Source organism: Nothoprocta perdicaria, unplaced genomic scaffold (genome assembly GCF_003342845.1).
Source record: "Nothoprocta perdicaria isolate Ctin4 unplaced genomic scaffold, notPer1 scaffold_92, whole genome shotgun sequence".
Taxonomy (NCBI): Eukaryota; Metazoa; Chordata; class Aves; order Tinamiformes; family Tinamidae; genus Nothoprocta; species Nothoprocta perdicaria.
This window is the reverse complement of record NW_020456221.1, coordinates 2,313,621-2,328,584: the sequence shown is the minus strand read 5'-3', so window position 1 is coordinate 2,328,584 and position 14,964 is coordinate 2,313,621. Positions and strand designations below refer to the sequence as shown.

The 14,964-nt window shown below is 39.2% G+C and overlaps 1 protein-coding gene across 3 annotated transcripts in view; it reads right to left on the bottom strand.

Moving 5' to 3' along the window:
• The window catches only part of MCC (MCC, WNT signaling pathway regulator), a 174,788-nt gene that overhangs the window by 47,229 nt on the left and 112,595 nt on the right, over positions 1–14,964 (bottom strand). For all 3 annotated transcript variants that reach the window (XM_026052852.1, XM_026052851.1, XM_026052853.1), the window contains 2 exons: positions 12,090–12,203; positions 3,078–3,220 (listed from right to left, as the gene is read on the bottom strand). In XM_026052852.1, coding sequence (XP_025908637.1) covers positions 3,078–3,220; positions 12,090–12,203 — 257 coding nt within the window. The remainder of the gene's footprint in view (positions 1–3,077; positions 3,221–12,089; positions 12,204–14,964) is intronic.

The following is a 14,964-nucleotide window of genomic DNA, read 5'->3' as shown; positions in this document are numbered from 1 at the left end:
ACTTCTCTGTTCTGTAGTTATTCAAGAAACTGCTTTCACAGAGTGCACATTTTGTGATACCACAAGCAAAGCCTTATCTCGGTTTGCATACTTGCAGATATCCGAGACTGATACTAACAAATTAAAAACAAAATCCCTCTTATATTCTGATTTAATAAAAAGCTATAAATACTGAGTCCTAGGACTCTTTCTCAGAGAACTGTTTTGTTCCAAATCCCTAGCTCACATTCCCAACAGCCAAGGGTGGAGTGCTATGAGTCACACCTGTCCCAGCAAAGACAGCAGTTACACCATCCTTGTTCTGCAAGATGTTAGACTTTTCAAAAAGTGAAGCAAGAAGATTCTAAAGTAAATTTACAGAAAGTTCCAGCAGGAAGTATTAACATTCCTTCTTTTAGTTGCATTTTATAAACTGGGTAGAATCTCTCCAATTCCACTTGTCTGCCATTTTTAGGAAGAACTTTCCTTCTCCATTCTCCTAAAATATGATATGATATGACCAAATGGTAAGGCACAAGAGTGGCTTAGCATCTGTTGCAGCAGTTTGCATCCCTTTCCAAACCTTCTCAGCAGTTTGCAGCAATGGCATTTTCATGAGAAGCAATATGTACTTGGCATCAAACCAATGTCTAACTTTGCATGCCAAAGCTGACTTTTTTTATAATGCATGTGGAAGAACGTTCACAGCCCCACCAAATTCAAGTACTTCATAACTGATAAATAATTTTGCATTTAGCTTGGTCGAGGACCCCAATATTCAGTAGAAGCTGGGGATTAGACCTTCTGGAGAGCAGCTCTGCAGGGAAGGACAAGGGTGTCATGGTGGATGACAAGATGACCATGAGGCAGCAGTGTGCCCTGGTGGCCAGGAAGGCCAACGGGATCCTGCGGTGCATTAAGAAGAGCGTCTCCAGCAGGTCGAGGGAAGTGATCATCCCCCTGTACACAGCCCTGGTGAGGCCACATCTGGAGACTGTGTCCAGTTCTGGGCTCCCCAGTACAAGAGGGATGTGGAGCTGCTGGAGAGAGTCCAGCGCAGGGCTACCAGGATGATCAGGGGACTGGAACATCTGCCCTGTGAGCAAAGGCTGAGGGAGCTGGGCCTGTTCAGCCTGGAGAAGAGGAGGCTGAGGGGGGACCTGATCAGTCTATAAATACCTCAAGGGAGGCAGTGAGGAGGAGGGGGCGGCCTCTTTTCAGTGGTGGCCAGCGACAGGACTAGAGGAAACGGCCACAAGCTGAAGCACCAAAAGTTCTGCAGGGACTTAAGGAAACACTTCTTGACAGTGAGGGTGCCAGAGCCCTGGCACAGGCTGCCCAGAGAGGTTGGGAAGTCTCCTTCTTTGGAGGTCTTCCAAAACCTACTTCAATGCAGCCCCATGCTCCAGGTGACCCTGTGCGTGCAGGGGGGTTGGACTAGATGACCTCTAAAGTCCCCTTCCCACCTTAAGCATTCTCTGATTCTCTGTAGCACTATTCTAAATTCTAGTTTTTCCTGCCTTTCCAAAAGTATCAGTACAACACTTGTATTTCCCATATTTTACTCTTCAGTCACCCTTTATAACCAGTATAATTTTACCAGAAAGCAAGATGAGTTGCATCTGAAACAAACGATCACTAAACAAAATGAATGGAATGATTTAACAGCAGAGTTATCAAGCATGAACAAATATGGCAGAGATATCTTTTCAGAGAATCACAATTAGATTCAAGCATCGTTACCTGAAAAATACTGCCTTGACTATCACCAGTTATGACCATTTGAGTTTGCAGTAATCACTGTTTTATATGGTACTTATGCATAATGTTACGTTCTGTTATTTATGGTACAGCATTTTTTTCCTTACAAGCATGCAGCTAATAACAAGGAAAAAAAATCAAAATTTGCTAAATGAGAAAAGCATTGTATAACTTTGCTTACAAAAGTGTCAACTTATTTGTTTATTCTCTGGAAAATTCCAAGATTCCAGTGGCTTACATGCATATCCACAAATTAAGCTTTATAAAGTTCCTTCCTTCTTATACTCTCATTTTCCCTACAATGGGAAAAGTGGGTAGAAATATGTGGGGAAAAGTAAGCATTTTCTTGCAGTTAAATGCAAAGCTTATTTGAAAGCTGTACATCATGCCCTAATGTAACATGCCAAGCTTTGCAGTTCCAAGGCAACAGGCAACAATGTAAAATGAATCATTTTGTCTATTGTGACAACTACTAGCACAAGGTCAAAACATATCAAAATCCGTATGATTTGTATTTCTCCTCAGATATGATCACAGAATCACAGACTCTTAAAGGTTGGAAGGGACCTCTACAGATCATCTAGCCCAACCTTCCTGCTCAAGCAGGCACACCTACAGCATGTGGCACAGGGTGGCATCCAGGCGGGTTTTGAAGACCTCTGGAGAAGGAGACTCCACAACCTCCCTGGGCAGCCTGTTCCACTGCTCTGTCACTCTCACAAGAAAGAAGTTCCTCCACACCTAGAGATGGAACCTCCTGTGTTTCAGCTTGCACCCATCACCCCTTGACCTATCACTGGCCACCACTGAGAAAAGCTTGACCCCCTCCTCCCTACAATCTCCCTTCATGTGCTTATACATGTTAATAATCCCCTCAGCCTTCTCCTCTCCACGCTGAACAGGCCCAATTCACGCACTCTCGATCTGGCTTAGGCTCTATGTAGGATGCCACAAAAGAAAGGTAAAATCAGATGTGTGGTTTGGGTGGCTACATCTGTCTTTTTCCACTACTGCTATCACTTAATTAAGCCCCTTGGCATGCATATTAAGTTAAAGGAACATCTAGATGGCACAGTGTCTTCCTTTGCAGAACTCACCAGTCTGAGCAGACTCTGCTTCTACTATTGCAAAAATAGTGTTATTTTATCCCTGGGGTGACGGAGATAACCTTAGTGAACAGTGGATTGTGCCAATGACACATGTCCTAATTATGGGAAGCTATTTAGTACCAGTCATAACAGTTTTAACGACCTTGAAGTTATCATCAATTTATATTTACGATATATCTCACACTGCATTTCTGCAGTTAGTCATGACTTTCCAGAGAACTTCAGTACCTTATTGTTGCTCCTTGTAGTCGATCAATCTTTTTATTCAACTCAGCAATGATACTGTGCAGCTCTGTGATTCGCTCCTCGTAGCGCAGTGTTGTTCGCTCCTGCACGTCTTCGTGCTCTCTCATCAGGTGGGATTGTTCACACTAAAGCAGAGATGCAAAGGGTATAAAGAAGGAAGGGTCTTAGGAATAACTCCATACAGACAAGATATAAAGTTGCACATCGTTAAGATGGGCTTCCTCACCCACCAAACTAATATTGTCTGAGCAAGGAAAAGGACTGATTCACAAAGGTACACAACTGGCATCTCTTTTTCTTTGTTTAGGAACTGAAATACCATGCAATGTTATTTTATTATTGTTTCTTTTAACACATCTTAAAGCTGCGCTTCATGCCTCAATAAAAACATCATCTGCCACTCAGAACAGCTATAAATATTTCATCTTGGAATCTCTGTGAGGGTCATGATGCATCAGAATCACCAGGGATCTTCACAACACTGCCTGAATTAGAGAAAAGTCCTAAGGCAGAAACTGCATTAGAGTAAACAAAAAGAATCAGATTTTGAGATTGTGACACACAATCATGCTTCAAAAATACTTTTCCTTTACTCATACTGTTCATACAAAATCAGCCCTCTGACACAACTCCTGACCGCCATATGGACTGACCTCTAAGATTTACTCTGTGCTGCCCATTTATCAGACCTTATGCCCCTCCTTGATCCTTCTTCTGTATTGTTACAAAAACCAGCACAGTCCTCTAGCTCTCACTAAACATGCCCTAGGTCTCAAAACCCACCAAAACAGAAAAACAACATATATTAGTGTTACAGGCTAACATCATTTCATAAAGCTATAGCAGTCAGACCTGGTAGTCTAGACACTGTCACACAGAAACATTATTTTTCACATAGAAACAGTATTACTTCCAAACAACAACAATGTTAACTACAATTAAATAACAATTAAAGAGGAAAAAGTAGCTTTGATCACCAATATCTTCCCATCTCAGACTAGTTTGATTGTGAAAGGCTAGACTGTGAAATAAAGCCTTCCCTCTTTCCCTACTATTTTTCATGGAAAAGGCAGGATTGTGTAAAATCCAGAAGACAATTCCCCAGTAGGAATGTTCAGTTATATTAGCCTTTAAATATAACATATATTTTTCTTACATATATATAATCTTCATACCTCTATAATAAAATGTATATTTTTTGAACATATAAATGACTAGATTTCTGCCTGGCTACCATAATTACAATGAAATCCTTCTTTTTCTTTCCAAGAGAACTTTAATTCCAGTTTCTCTGGCATGCTCCTGGTGCCAGCAGTCACTGTACCACAACTGCAGCCACTCAGCAGTGAACGTTCATTGCAGTCATGCTTGGTAGCACACTGGAAAGAGCAGGGCATCTAACCCTATGCTTCTAGTTCCCTGCAAGAGTCAGCCAAGCCTCCTTGCAACCACACAGCACTCCGTGCTGAGCTGGGAATAAAAGAAAACTACAAATCAACCAATGGTAAAACAAAACGAAATAAAACAAAACACATCTGTAACTGTCATAACAAATGTCATAGCATTTCTAAAATCTACAACTCATAATGTATGAGATCACATAACATCAGAAATTGTTCTTCCAAATTAAATAAACACTCTTTACAGACATAGTGTCCCCAACCATGTCATACAAATGAAATTGATACCTGTACTAACAGGGATATCAGAATTTTTACAATTTGCCACTAGATTTTTGGGCCTATCACATTCACAGCTTGTGAACATCATGTGCATAAATTATTTTTCAATTTGAAATCTATGCCGTGTATCAATAATATTTTTCTTTAATGTTTTAAAATATATTGAAATAAATTTCATTAAGTTCCAGAAATACAGACTTTCAAAGACAGTTGTTCCAGGCATTAGATCTAAGTTTCAGGATTACTGTGGACGGGTCTCCCTGTTTTAACTTCAGAGAAACATGCAGTGACTTTCATATCATGAATGTAATATACATATCTTGTGATAGCTAAACTATCACAAAAATTTACCTCACATACCATAATGAGTACTTGCAGCATGAAGGTAGTAAACTGTTTTTCAATATTTTTTAAGAAGTTGCAGAGGAAAGAGATATCCATTCCTTCCTTCAATTACAGAGTAACTAAGATGGTTTTAAACATAAACATAGGCTTACCATGACAGAATAAGAAAAATCTTAATAACCATTTAATGCACATTATATGATCTTTCTTCCCATGCAAGATCAGATCCAGACTGTGCTAAATTCTGAAACAGGTTTCATCTCTACCATATAGTTCACTGACATTGCCTCCTAATCCCATTTGGCAGTGCTTTTCTAGGTTCAAAAACACCATCTTGAGCCGAATTACTTATTCCACAACAAACAGAGCACAGTTCACAAAACAATAGGTCATATTTTAGAAAACCGGCAACATACACTTGGCTTTTAATGCTTTTAATGTTGACTATCTGACACGGTTATATATGTGTATTATTAAGTCTCTTTATTGCAGTATGTCCATGATATTTCTCAGTTTGCTGTATTTTAACATTGAAAAACTGTCTGAAGAGCTACTACGGCTTTCAAAATTCAAAAATAACAGGAAAAAAAGTTTAACAAAACTGTTAGAACAAATTAAGAGCAATAAAAGTGTTGCTTACTCTGCCTTTCTAAAACTGAATTTCCTCTGACACAGCTCGATGCTCACAAACACTACCTAAGCATTATCCAGATCAATGAATTATGTGAACTGTTTTTAGTTTAAACCCAAAAGGATATGTCAGATGGAGTGTGTAACAAATATTTTCGGACAATAAGTAAAAATCCTGTCACATCAGATTTCATCTCTCTAAGCTGTGCACTGAAAAAAGAGAATATTGTTTATCTTGTATGAAGATATACGGACTTTTGCTAATGGACTTCAGTCCCATTATTAGACTTTCCCTTTTGTTCTGCCATTTCTCAGGCCCCATTTTTTATGATAACCATCATTTAGTAACAGACATATCTTCTGAACAACCAGTACTCTGGAGACACAGAGTACTGGTCTCCAGTAAAAACTTCACATTTTATTTTTTAAAGGGGCTCTCAGCTTATCTGGGGCAAGAGTAACAGGAAAAAAAATATTTGGGAAAAGCAGGGAGTGATGCTAAGGAGGACCACTGTAGCTTGGAGAAGGTACAGGGTTACATGTACTAAGTCCTGGCCAGCTAGGAAAAATCTCAAGTAAAAAAGGCAAAAGTAATCCTAACCATGGAAATACAATTTAGTATGAATCTCGAAATATATTAATGAAATATTAATCTGGTTACACAGGTTTGTTCCTTTTTATGACCTATTTACTGTAAGCTTAAAAGGGATAATAATCATGCTGTTAACATACCCATTACTAATATGCTTTTTTCCCTAAGATTCAGTTCTTTTAATATCTGCGTCTTCTTAGGGTCAGAACCATGACGTGCCACCAATTCCTGTTTCTTTTCAAGGTGTGCATACTCAGCTTTTGCAATTAAAGGTTGCACAGTTTCTAAGATAACTATCTCAGAGCCTCTTCCTCATTCTCTCTCCAGCGTCATACATAAATCCTGACAAATACACATGCACCATTCTCTAGGAAAGCAAACAGGGACAATCCACTAACAGGGTGCAAAAGTTTAGCTTCTTGGAAATTGAAGAGCACAATTTCCAGTACAGTTTGTAATGGAAGTGCTGTTATGTTGGGTTTGGGGACATTACTTAAATAATGTCTTTAATGCCTGGGAACAGCGCATTGGGAACACCTTGGTATGACCTCTTGATGCTGGGCAACAACCACAAGAACAAGAAGAATGTGAAGGGCGAAGATGACAAAAGGCAGTATTCCCTCGTGCGGATGCTGCCTCAGCAGCAGCATCCTGACGGCGCTGCCCACGGACGCACCCAAAGCGCCAGCACAAGCAGCCCGAGTGCTGCTGTCCCCGGGGCCACCTTCCTGCACTCGCTGCAGCACAGCAGGGAAGCTCGTCCGGCCGCAAGGCTGCACCAACAGCCCCCGTGGTGCCGCAGGCCCTGCGGGAATTCTCGTACACACCACCTTGGCCCAGGCATGTGGAGCAAGCCAATGCATCACAGGAATAAGCACAAGTCTAAGAGGCACACAGAAGCTAAAAACCTTTGCTCAAATGATACAGTATTTCAAATATAAGACAAGTGGCAATCAGCTCATCTAACTGTGTGTATGAACACATATTCATCACACCCAAGCTGTGATCTCTGACAGACACAAAGTTGGAATTAAATTGTTTGACAGGATGCTCTGTGTATACTTGGGATGGAACAAGAATACCAGAAAACAGAAGTAATCCATATGAGGTTAGAACACCACACAACAGAACTATAAATTTCCACGTTGATCTGAATACAACATATTTCTATTTCAAGTTAATTAGCTAAAGGAGAAATTGAAGTCTTTCAGTGAAGTTCTTATGTGTCTGTTCTTATGCATCTACAAACTGGTAGTTTTATACTGAAATTCTTCCATCCTGCTTTCAATTCTGAATAATTAAGAGGATGGTAAGGAATTATTACTGCACTAATGGAACTTGCTCCTACTGTGATATAGGACTAACTGTTCTGTCTAGAGTTATATTTAAATCCCTAAATTAGTAAATAAAGCACCAAGAGTAAAGAAAACAGAATTGTCTATGAAAGAGATGTAAGGGTTAGAAAAATGCAGCAGGTGAAGCATCTGTTTCTGCTCTATTTGCTGACACATCCAGCATGCAGTTGTATTGGTGTTCTGCCATAAAGCCTTAGAATTCAGTGTCACTGGATGTTGCAAAAGCCAAGAATAATAATGGATTAGAAGATTCTGAGATAAATGCATGGAGGATGGGACCATGGGGAACTGTGAAGTACAATGCCCACTGTGGCTCAGGAAGTTCCTACCCTGTTGCTGGATGAAAGATGAGAGAGTGTGCCTGAGGAGGACAGCCTTCCGTGTGTGCCTGATGCTTTCCCTGTAGACATCTGCTATCTGTCATCATCAGAGCCAGGACATGGGGCCAGACAGAACTAGCAGATATCACTACTTTTCTCTTTATGACCATAGAAAGATTTTGAAAAAAAAGACATTAGCTGTGGTTGGCCAGTACTTTTCAGCACAATTCATTCAAGAGATCAGTTCAGTGCCAAACTGCTCACCAATATGAACAACCCAGACAAGGAATATTGCAATAACAGAAGGACACAGGCTATGCTTCAGCAGCGTCTTCAGACTGTAGTTTTGGAGATCAACTCTACCACGGTGCAATAATCAGAAATCCTGGCTTGTGCTGCTTCTAGTTGGCTGGACTTCACTGGTGCCTCAAACTCTAGAGGGACAGGCACTGTGTCTTTTGGCCCATGAAACACTTAGATCCCAGCAATGACAGCAAGGGGGAAAAAATAAAAAGCAAGCAGCCATAATCCTATAACCAGCTTTCCTCTCTGATGACCCTCATTTGATGGCACTTTTATGAAATACAGGAAAATGATCCAATATTTAGAATCTTGAGGATCTTCTGTACATCCAAGATACACAAACACCTCATACATGGCTAGACAAACACAGACATATTATAAAATGCTCTTCTGTGTTACTACATAAAAGACATTACTTACACACAAAGTCAACAACTTCTGGCTGTCAGCAGGGTAGACTGGGAACACATCTATTGCTTGTCTTGATCTCAAGAAAGTAATTATTGACTGTTGGGGGATGCTGAGCAAGATGAAGTCTTGGCCTTATCTGGTACAGTTACAGTTACCTGTTTTTATGTTTCCTGATAGGGCCCTACTGTATTAAACCACCTCCTTTAGATGATGTTAGGAAAATAATCTATACAGGTCAGCAGGAACACAAGTAGGGCAAAAGCAGAGATTTTTGCGTTCCCATTGTAAAAGCTGCTGAAAACAAAACACAAAACAAAATCCCAGCAAGCTGTGGTGTCTCAGCAAGAACAAGCTGCCATGCAGGCTGTGAAAGGAGGCCCAAGGTGGGAAGCAGAGGAGGGTGAGGAGGAGCGCGTCGGGGCCCCGGCGGCCGCCCCGCTGCAGACCTGCAACAACTGTGTGGCTACACAGGCCCACTGTGCAGGCCCACAGACGCCTCCCACCCAACACTGACACGCGTTTCCAACCCAAGAATCAAGTGTCAAGAAGCCTTTCTTGACCTTTTGCTGTCTCTTAAGTCTTCTACCTCAGCTCCCCAGACTACCTCTGCTCTGTGAATCAATAAGCCTTTCTTCCAAGGTGTCTCCCGTGCCTCACAAAATGGCAGGAAAGTCACTACCAAAATGTGATTTATTCCAGACAAAGCTTATCAGGTCAATGGAGCTGAAACAAAAGCCTCTTTCATAAGTAAAGTCTAGATGCAGAAGAGCGATTTAATACTGATATACTAGCACCTGAATACAGTTATGCAGAACCTCAAAAATCCCTTATTTAATTTATGCCTTCTGAGCCTCTGATGCACATTAGTGAGGAAGAAATGCATTAACTTGTAGAGAAAAAATGACATATGATATGATATGCATTTGGATGATCCTCTGTGGAGTGGGAGGAAAAGTTCAAGAAATGATGTTAAATGGAGCATCTACTTGAAAAAGTAATGCAGTTATGGAAAAAAAAAAAGAAAGAAAAAAAAAGATGTATCACTAGAATTTGTCTCAACACTTAAACACAGTCAATATACTGAGTGTTTGAGCTGCACTTGTTTAACAACTTACTGCTTCTCATGAACTGTATTTTATTTTTAAAATTCTTTCACACTCAAATCATTTTCTATCCACTTCAAAGCTTTAAGGTAAGATTTTGAAGAGAACTAAAACATTAAGACTTTATATAAATTGGTCATTGCTTTTTAAAATAAAAAAGAGAGAAAAAAATCCACAGTTGCTACAGAGGTTGTAACCAGCTGCAACTATATCATCACTGAACACTCAAGTCACCCTTCTCTTTACAGCAATGATGAACTGCCCTAAATAACCAACACAGAATAACTACTAAGCCCAGTCAATTTAGAAACACCTTATAATTGTTCTTTTCCACAAGTCTTCCTCTCTTGCCCTCTCCAGCATGCTCTATTTTCCCTTTTCGGTGGGTGTCCAGAAGTATTTATTTCATTCTCAGCTTGGAGAAAAGTATGACAAAAGCATACTATTCTGAAAAAAACAGTATAACTGTATCCACAATACATAGAGCTACTCTTGCGTCTGCAACCAAACAGTGCATGACCATGACAAAATACTCAGTATTACCAACTGAGCACTGCACAAACGCCTGCATTTGTAACAAAGAAAAAACATCGAACAAAAACCCCATCTCATGGAATACCACCAGACCCCGTGTTCACTGGGACTAGGGATGATTAACAAAAAACAACAGCAAAAACAAATACTCTCCAAAAGTCATTGCCAAGAGGTAATCACCACTGCATGGGAGCACCTGCTTACAGACTGAGGCACAGAGCCCTCCACCTCCTCACATACACATTTACAAATATTTGGCAATAGGTATTGCCCAGTAATAAAGATTTATGTTCACACAAGGCCTAGAAGTCTGATAAGCAACAACAAGGCTAGTGTAGAAATACAAGATGATTTGGACTATTTAGGTACAGTGGGACCATCTGACTTAACGATTGCCAAATGCACTCTCCTATGAAACTGTGCCTCAGAAAGAGGAGTCTATATCAGAGAACAATAAATTATTAAAAAAAAAGGATCTTGGGATTGTGGCTGACAAATGATTCAATATGAACTCCTAGCATGACTCTGGGTCATATATCTAAGAAAATAAAGAGAGAATTTCATTGATGAGCAGGAATATGAATACTATTTACAACCCTGTGAAACCTGAAAAGAAAAAAAAATCAGTAAGCGCAGATAAAGGCCAAAATATGATTGAAGGACTGAAATAAAAGACTTAAAACGTAGGCTCCATGAACGTTTCTACATTTGGCTTGAGTTCAAGTAACCCCTGCTTTATCAAGACAATGCCCTAGTATACATACACAAGAAGATACAAGTCCCCATCAAGAATATGTCAAATACTAAAAGATTCTAAACTAATGAGGAAAAGTATAATATAAGGGTGAATGGAACTGAAAATAAACAATACTAGCATGTTTTAATGTCTTCTAAAAAATCTAAACTAACAATGAAACAGTCACAATCGCTTGACGCTTTGAGATAGGATGTACAAAATGCTTTGACTGTTCCAAGAGTAAATGACGAAAAAGGAATATTCTTTGATTCACTAAGTGATCAGACATGCCTTACTCTTTTGAATTAACTCAATTAAATTCAAGTATAGGTTTTGAATCAGCTTTGGTTTGGAATCAGTTTTGAATGGTAAAATGCTTACAAAAGGTATTTGCCAGAACGATGGTATCCAAAAAGAAAAGTTTTGTTCATAGAAGAAATAAAGACAAAGAAAAGTTTTGAAAGGACTTTATTGTTTAAAAGTTGAGAAAGAATTACTATTCAGACCTTATTCTTATTTAACCTTTGACTTTCCACTGAGAGTGTTTTCCTAACAGATGTATAGAAAATAGGCTTAATAAAAGCAGGATTGAGCACAACCACTCTTCACATACCACCAAAACACTGGCAAGAGAGAGCATTTTTTTTTAACACTGTTAATTCACACTGTATTTGAATTTGATCCATGAGCTAAGGATTCTGCGGTCTAAGAGTATTCTGTGACTCAGTAAGAGTATTCTGTGACTTTTCTTGTTTTTAAAAAATTGTTTATGTTGACTTGAAAACAAACCTTAATTATTTCTTTTTTCTTTTTAAATGACGTCATCAGCACACAAAAAATTGCTGCAAGTATATTTCTTACACAGTCCTAAAATCTTCTTTCACTCCTGGCTAAGTCATAGTTCAGCCCCTTGCTAAATTCTTCAAAGAACAAGGGCATGAGAAAATGAAGAACAATTTTCAGCATCTTAAACTACTGCTCACCTGTGCTTTCGCCAACTTCTTTTCCAACAGGTCACGTTCCCTTTCTGTTTGTTGGAGACGTTTATTAAGCTCCACTATGTCTCCCTTTAATGATGCCAGGGCTGCTAAATGGAGCTACAAAACAAAAAAAGGAAAGAAAAAACAAATTAACCAATTTCTATACCATGTGTGTAGAAGTAATATTTGAAAGCAGAAAGTATATTGTAGAGCAGTTACAGCACTGGTGGTTTTCTGTAGAGTTTTTACACTACCAAACAGTCTAAAAGTAATCCACATATGACTGAACTAGCTCTCCAGACCGCCCACACAGGCTTCCTTCTTAAAAAAAAAAAAGAATTAGAGATATATACACCGCAAAATGTATGCATTATATCTAAAACTGGTTTAAAGGAAAGTTGCTTAAGCCTTGTGTTATAAATCCTGACAGTAAATGTTGACTCATATTTGCATTACAAAAGAAAAGTATGCCCCAGTACATTACAAAATAAAAGTATATGCCTTCAGACATATAGAGGTTCTCAGCTGAAGCAGGGAGTAACTCCATTCTTAAGATTCAATTTTTCCACACTTGAAGCTACTGCTTTGCATTGGCCATTTTTCGAAGTCTCATGTCAGTGGGTTTCAAAAGTTCTAATTTACTGAAGCTGCACATGAAATCCTTGAAGTGTTTTTCTTTCCATAGTAGTTTACTTGGATGAAAGATGCATTCTGCATTTAGCAGATAACTTGTGGAAATATGAATCAGACAGGATAACTAGCGAAATTTACAATTCTTACTTAAAAAAGAAAAATCTAACACCCAAAGCTCATTGACACTCTCTTGTTCTCCTGAATATCCCATTCACTGTTACACTAAACACAGGTTAGAATTTGGGTTAGAATTTGATATTCTATAGTAATGGCTACAACTCACAAGTCCAGGGGGAAAAAACAGCCAGTAATACAGAAGTCTTTCTTTGTAGTAATGCAAAAACGACTCCAAGTTATATTGGATGAGAAAACAAAAATGACCTTTCACACTGGACTGAGTAACAAGGCAAAATTGGCTCTGCTGCCAAGACTCAGACTGAAACACAACCCCTCTTTCTAGTCTTCCAGCCAGACTACTCCAGTTTTTCACTTGAGCTGACGTTTTATTGGGTGGGTCTCTTTTAAGTTATTTTTATTGTTTCAATTCCAGGCTATTTGCTGATGAGTCCAATTTTGATATCAGTACTGGAATAGCTCACAATACTAGAAGCCAACAAAACCTTAGGTGTTCCCACGTACTGACATATGAATGCAGCTGCAGTGCAGCAAAGAGACTAGATTACTTGGCAAAAATTCCTTCAGATATACTATTCCAACAGTGATAGGAAAAGCCAATTCTGGCTTCAAGGCAGAAATAGGAATTGCATGAAAATCTCAGATGTGATTCTGCAGTTTTAATACCAGTATAACCAGCTAGACTAGAGGCTCTGGGCATCCTCATTTGTCAGCTCAGATTAAAATACTTTTATTACATCAGCTACAAAAGAAGTCATACACCCAGAGTTATTCATTACAGTGTAAATCTCTAGATACATATTTTTATGTTGTAGAATGTTTAAGAATCTCAAGTCAGCCTCATTTTTCAAGTGGAAAACTAATAATTCACGTCTGCTTCTTTCAAATGTGTGTGCTGATCGCTTAATAGATCCAGACATTCCTTGAATCTGGAAGTATTCTTGGCAATTCAAATAAATTTTTCCAACCACAGGAAAACACACACTACTTTTACAGTATGGGCAAACAAGAAACAGACTAGTTTTATCAATCTGCTCACACATGACTACCCCTTCTCAGGAAAGCTGATGGATTTATAAGCCTCTGCTTCACTTTGTTCCCTCTGCAGAGAGGAACTGTTGCAATGAAGCTCACTTGCTTGCTCATCAGATCTTGCTTCCTTCACCACAGCCTTAAAGCTAGATCAAAAAACGGCTACAGTTCTTTAATTCAACAAGCTCATGCTATATAGCCAAGTATCCTTCCCTTTTGTACATGAAATGAACACCAGCTGTGGATTTAATTAAATACTAGACAAACAATGTTCATGGACATGGAGATGTAGTATAAAAGGACACCGCTAATTCAAAAATCTAATTGAAGAACAACTTGTTCTCTGAACAGTGGAGCTAATGAGGCCGACTTCCTATGCACTTGTTTCTTTGTCCACTTCCCGCACCACAGTGGCCAGTTTGTCCTTGTGTCCCCAGCACACCCCAGCCTAGGCACGAAACTGCATGAACCGGGTCATTCTGCTGCAGCCTGGACCGACAGCTCCTGGACAGCAGGGGAGCCAGCAGGTGAACCACAGCCCTCTCTTCTTTTGATAGACTTCTTCAGTCAAAAGGTTTATATCATTAGAAACAAAGTTTGTTAGATGTTTTACCAACCAAAATGAACCTTACTTTCATAGATTCATTCCAGCTCCATTAGCTCACAGATTTATTCCACTCCATTCTAATAGTACTCCATTTTGACTACTATTAAAACAATACAAAAAATGGAAAACAAGTCTGGTAAGATAACACAATACCTATGAAAGACAATGAAATGGCAGACTAGACAACATGAAGATATCACATAAAGAGGACAGCTGGCTGGGATAATCTGCCGTTTCATACATTTTCTCAGAACACAGAGCAATAGGTAGGTAATTCTCAAGCCGATTCTCTAGATATTACTGCAATAAAAAATAAGCACAGTTAACATAGCTAGTGTAAGTATATTCTTGGCAGTACCAAGGTCTCCTCCTTCAGAAAAAAAAATGGTTGCAAAATTTTGTGGCACCTTTTGTTATGCTGTGAAAGTTCCCACAGACCTTGTTTCCCTGCATGTTTGGGAAGGTTGGAAC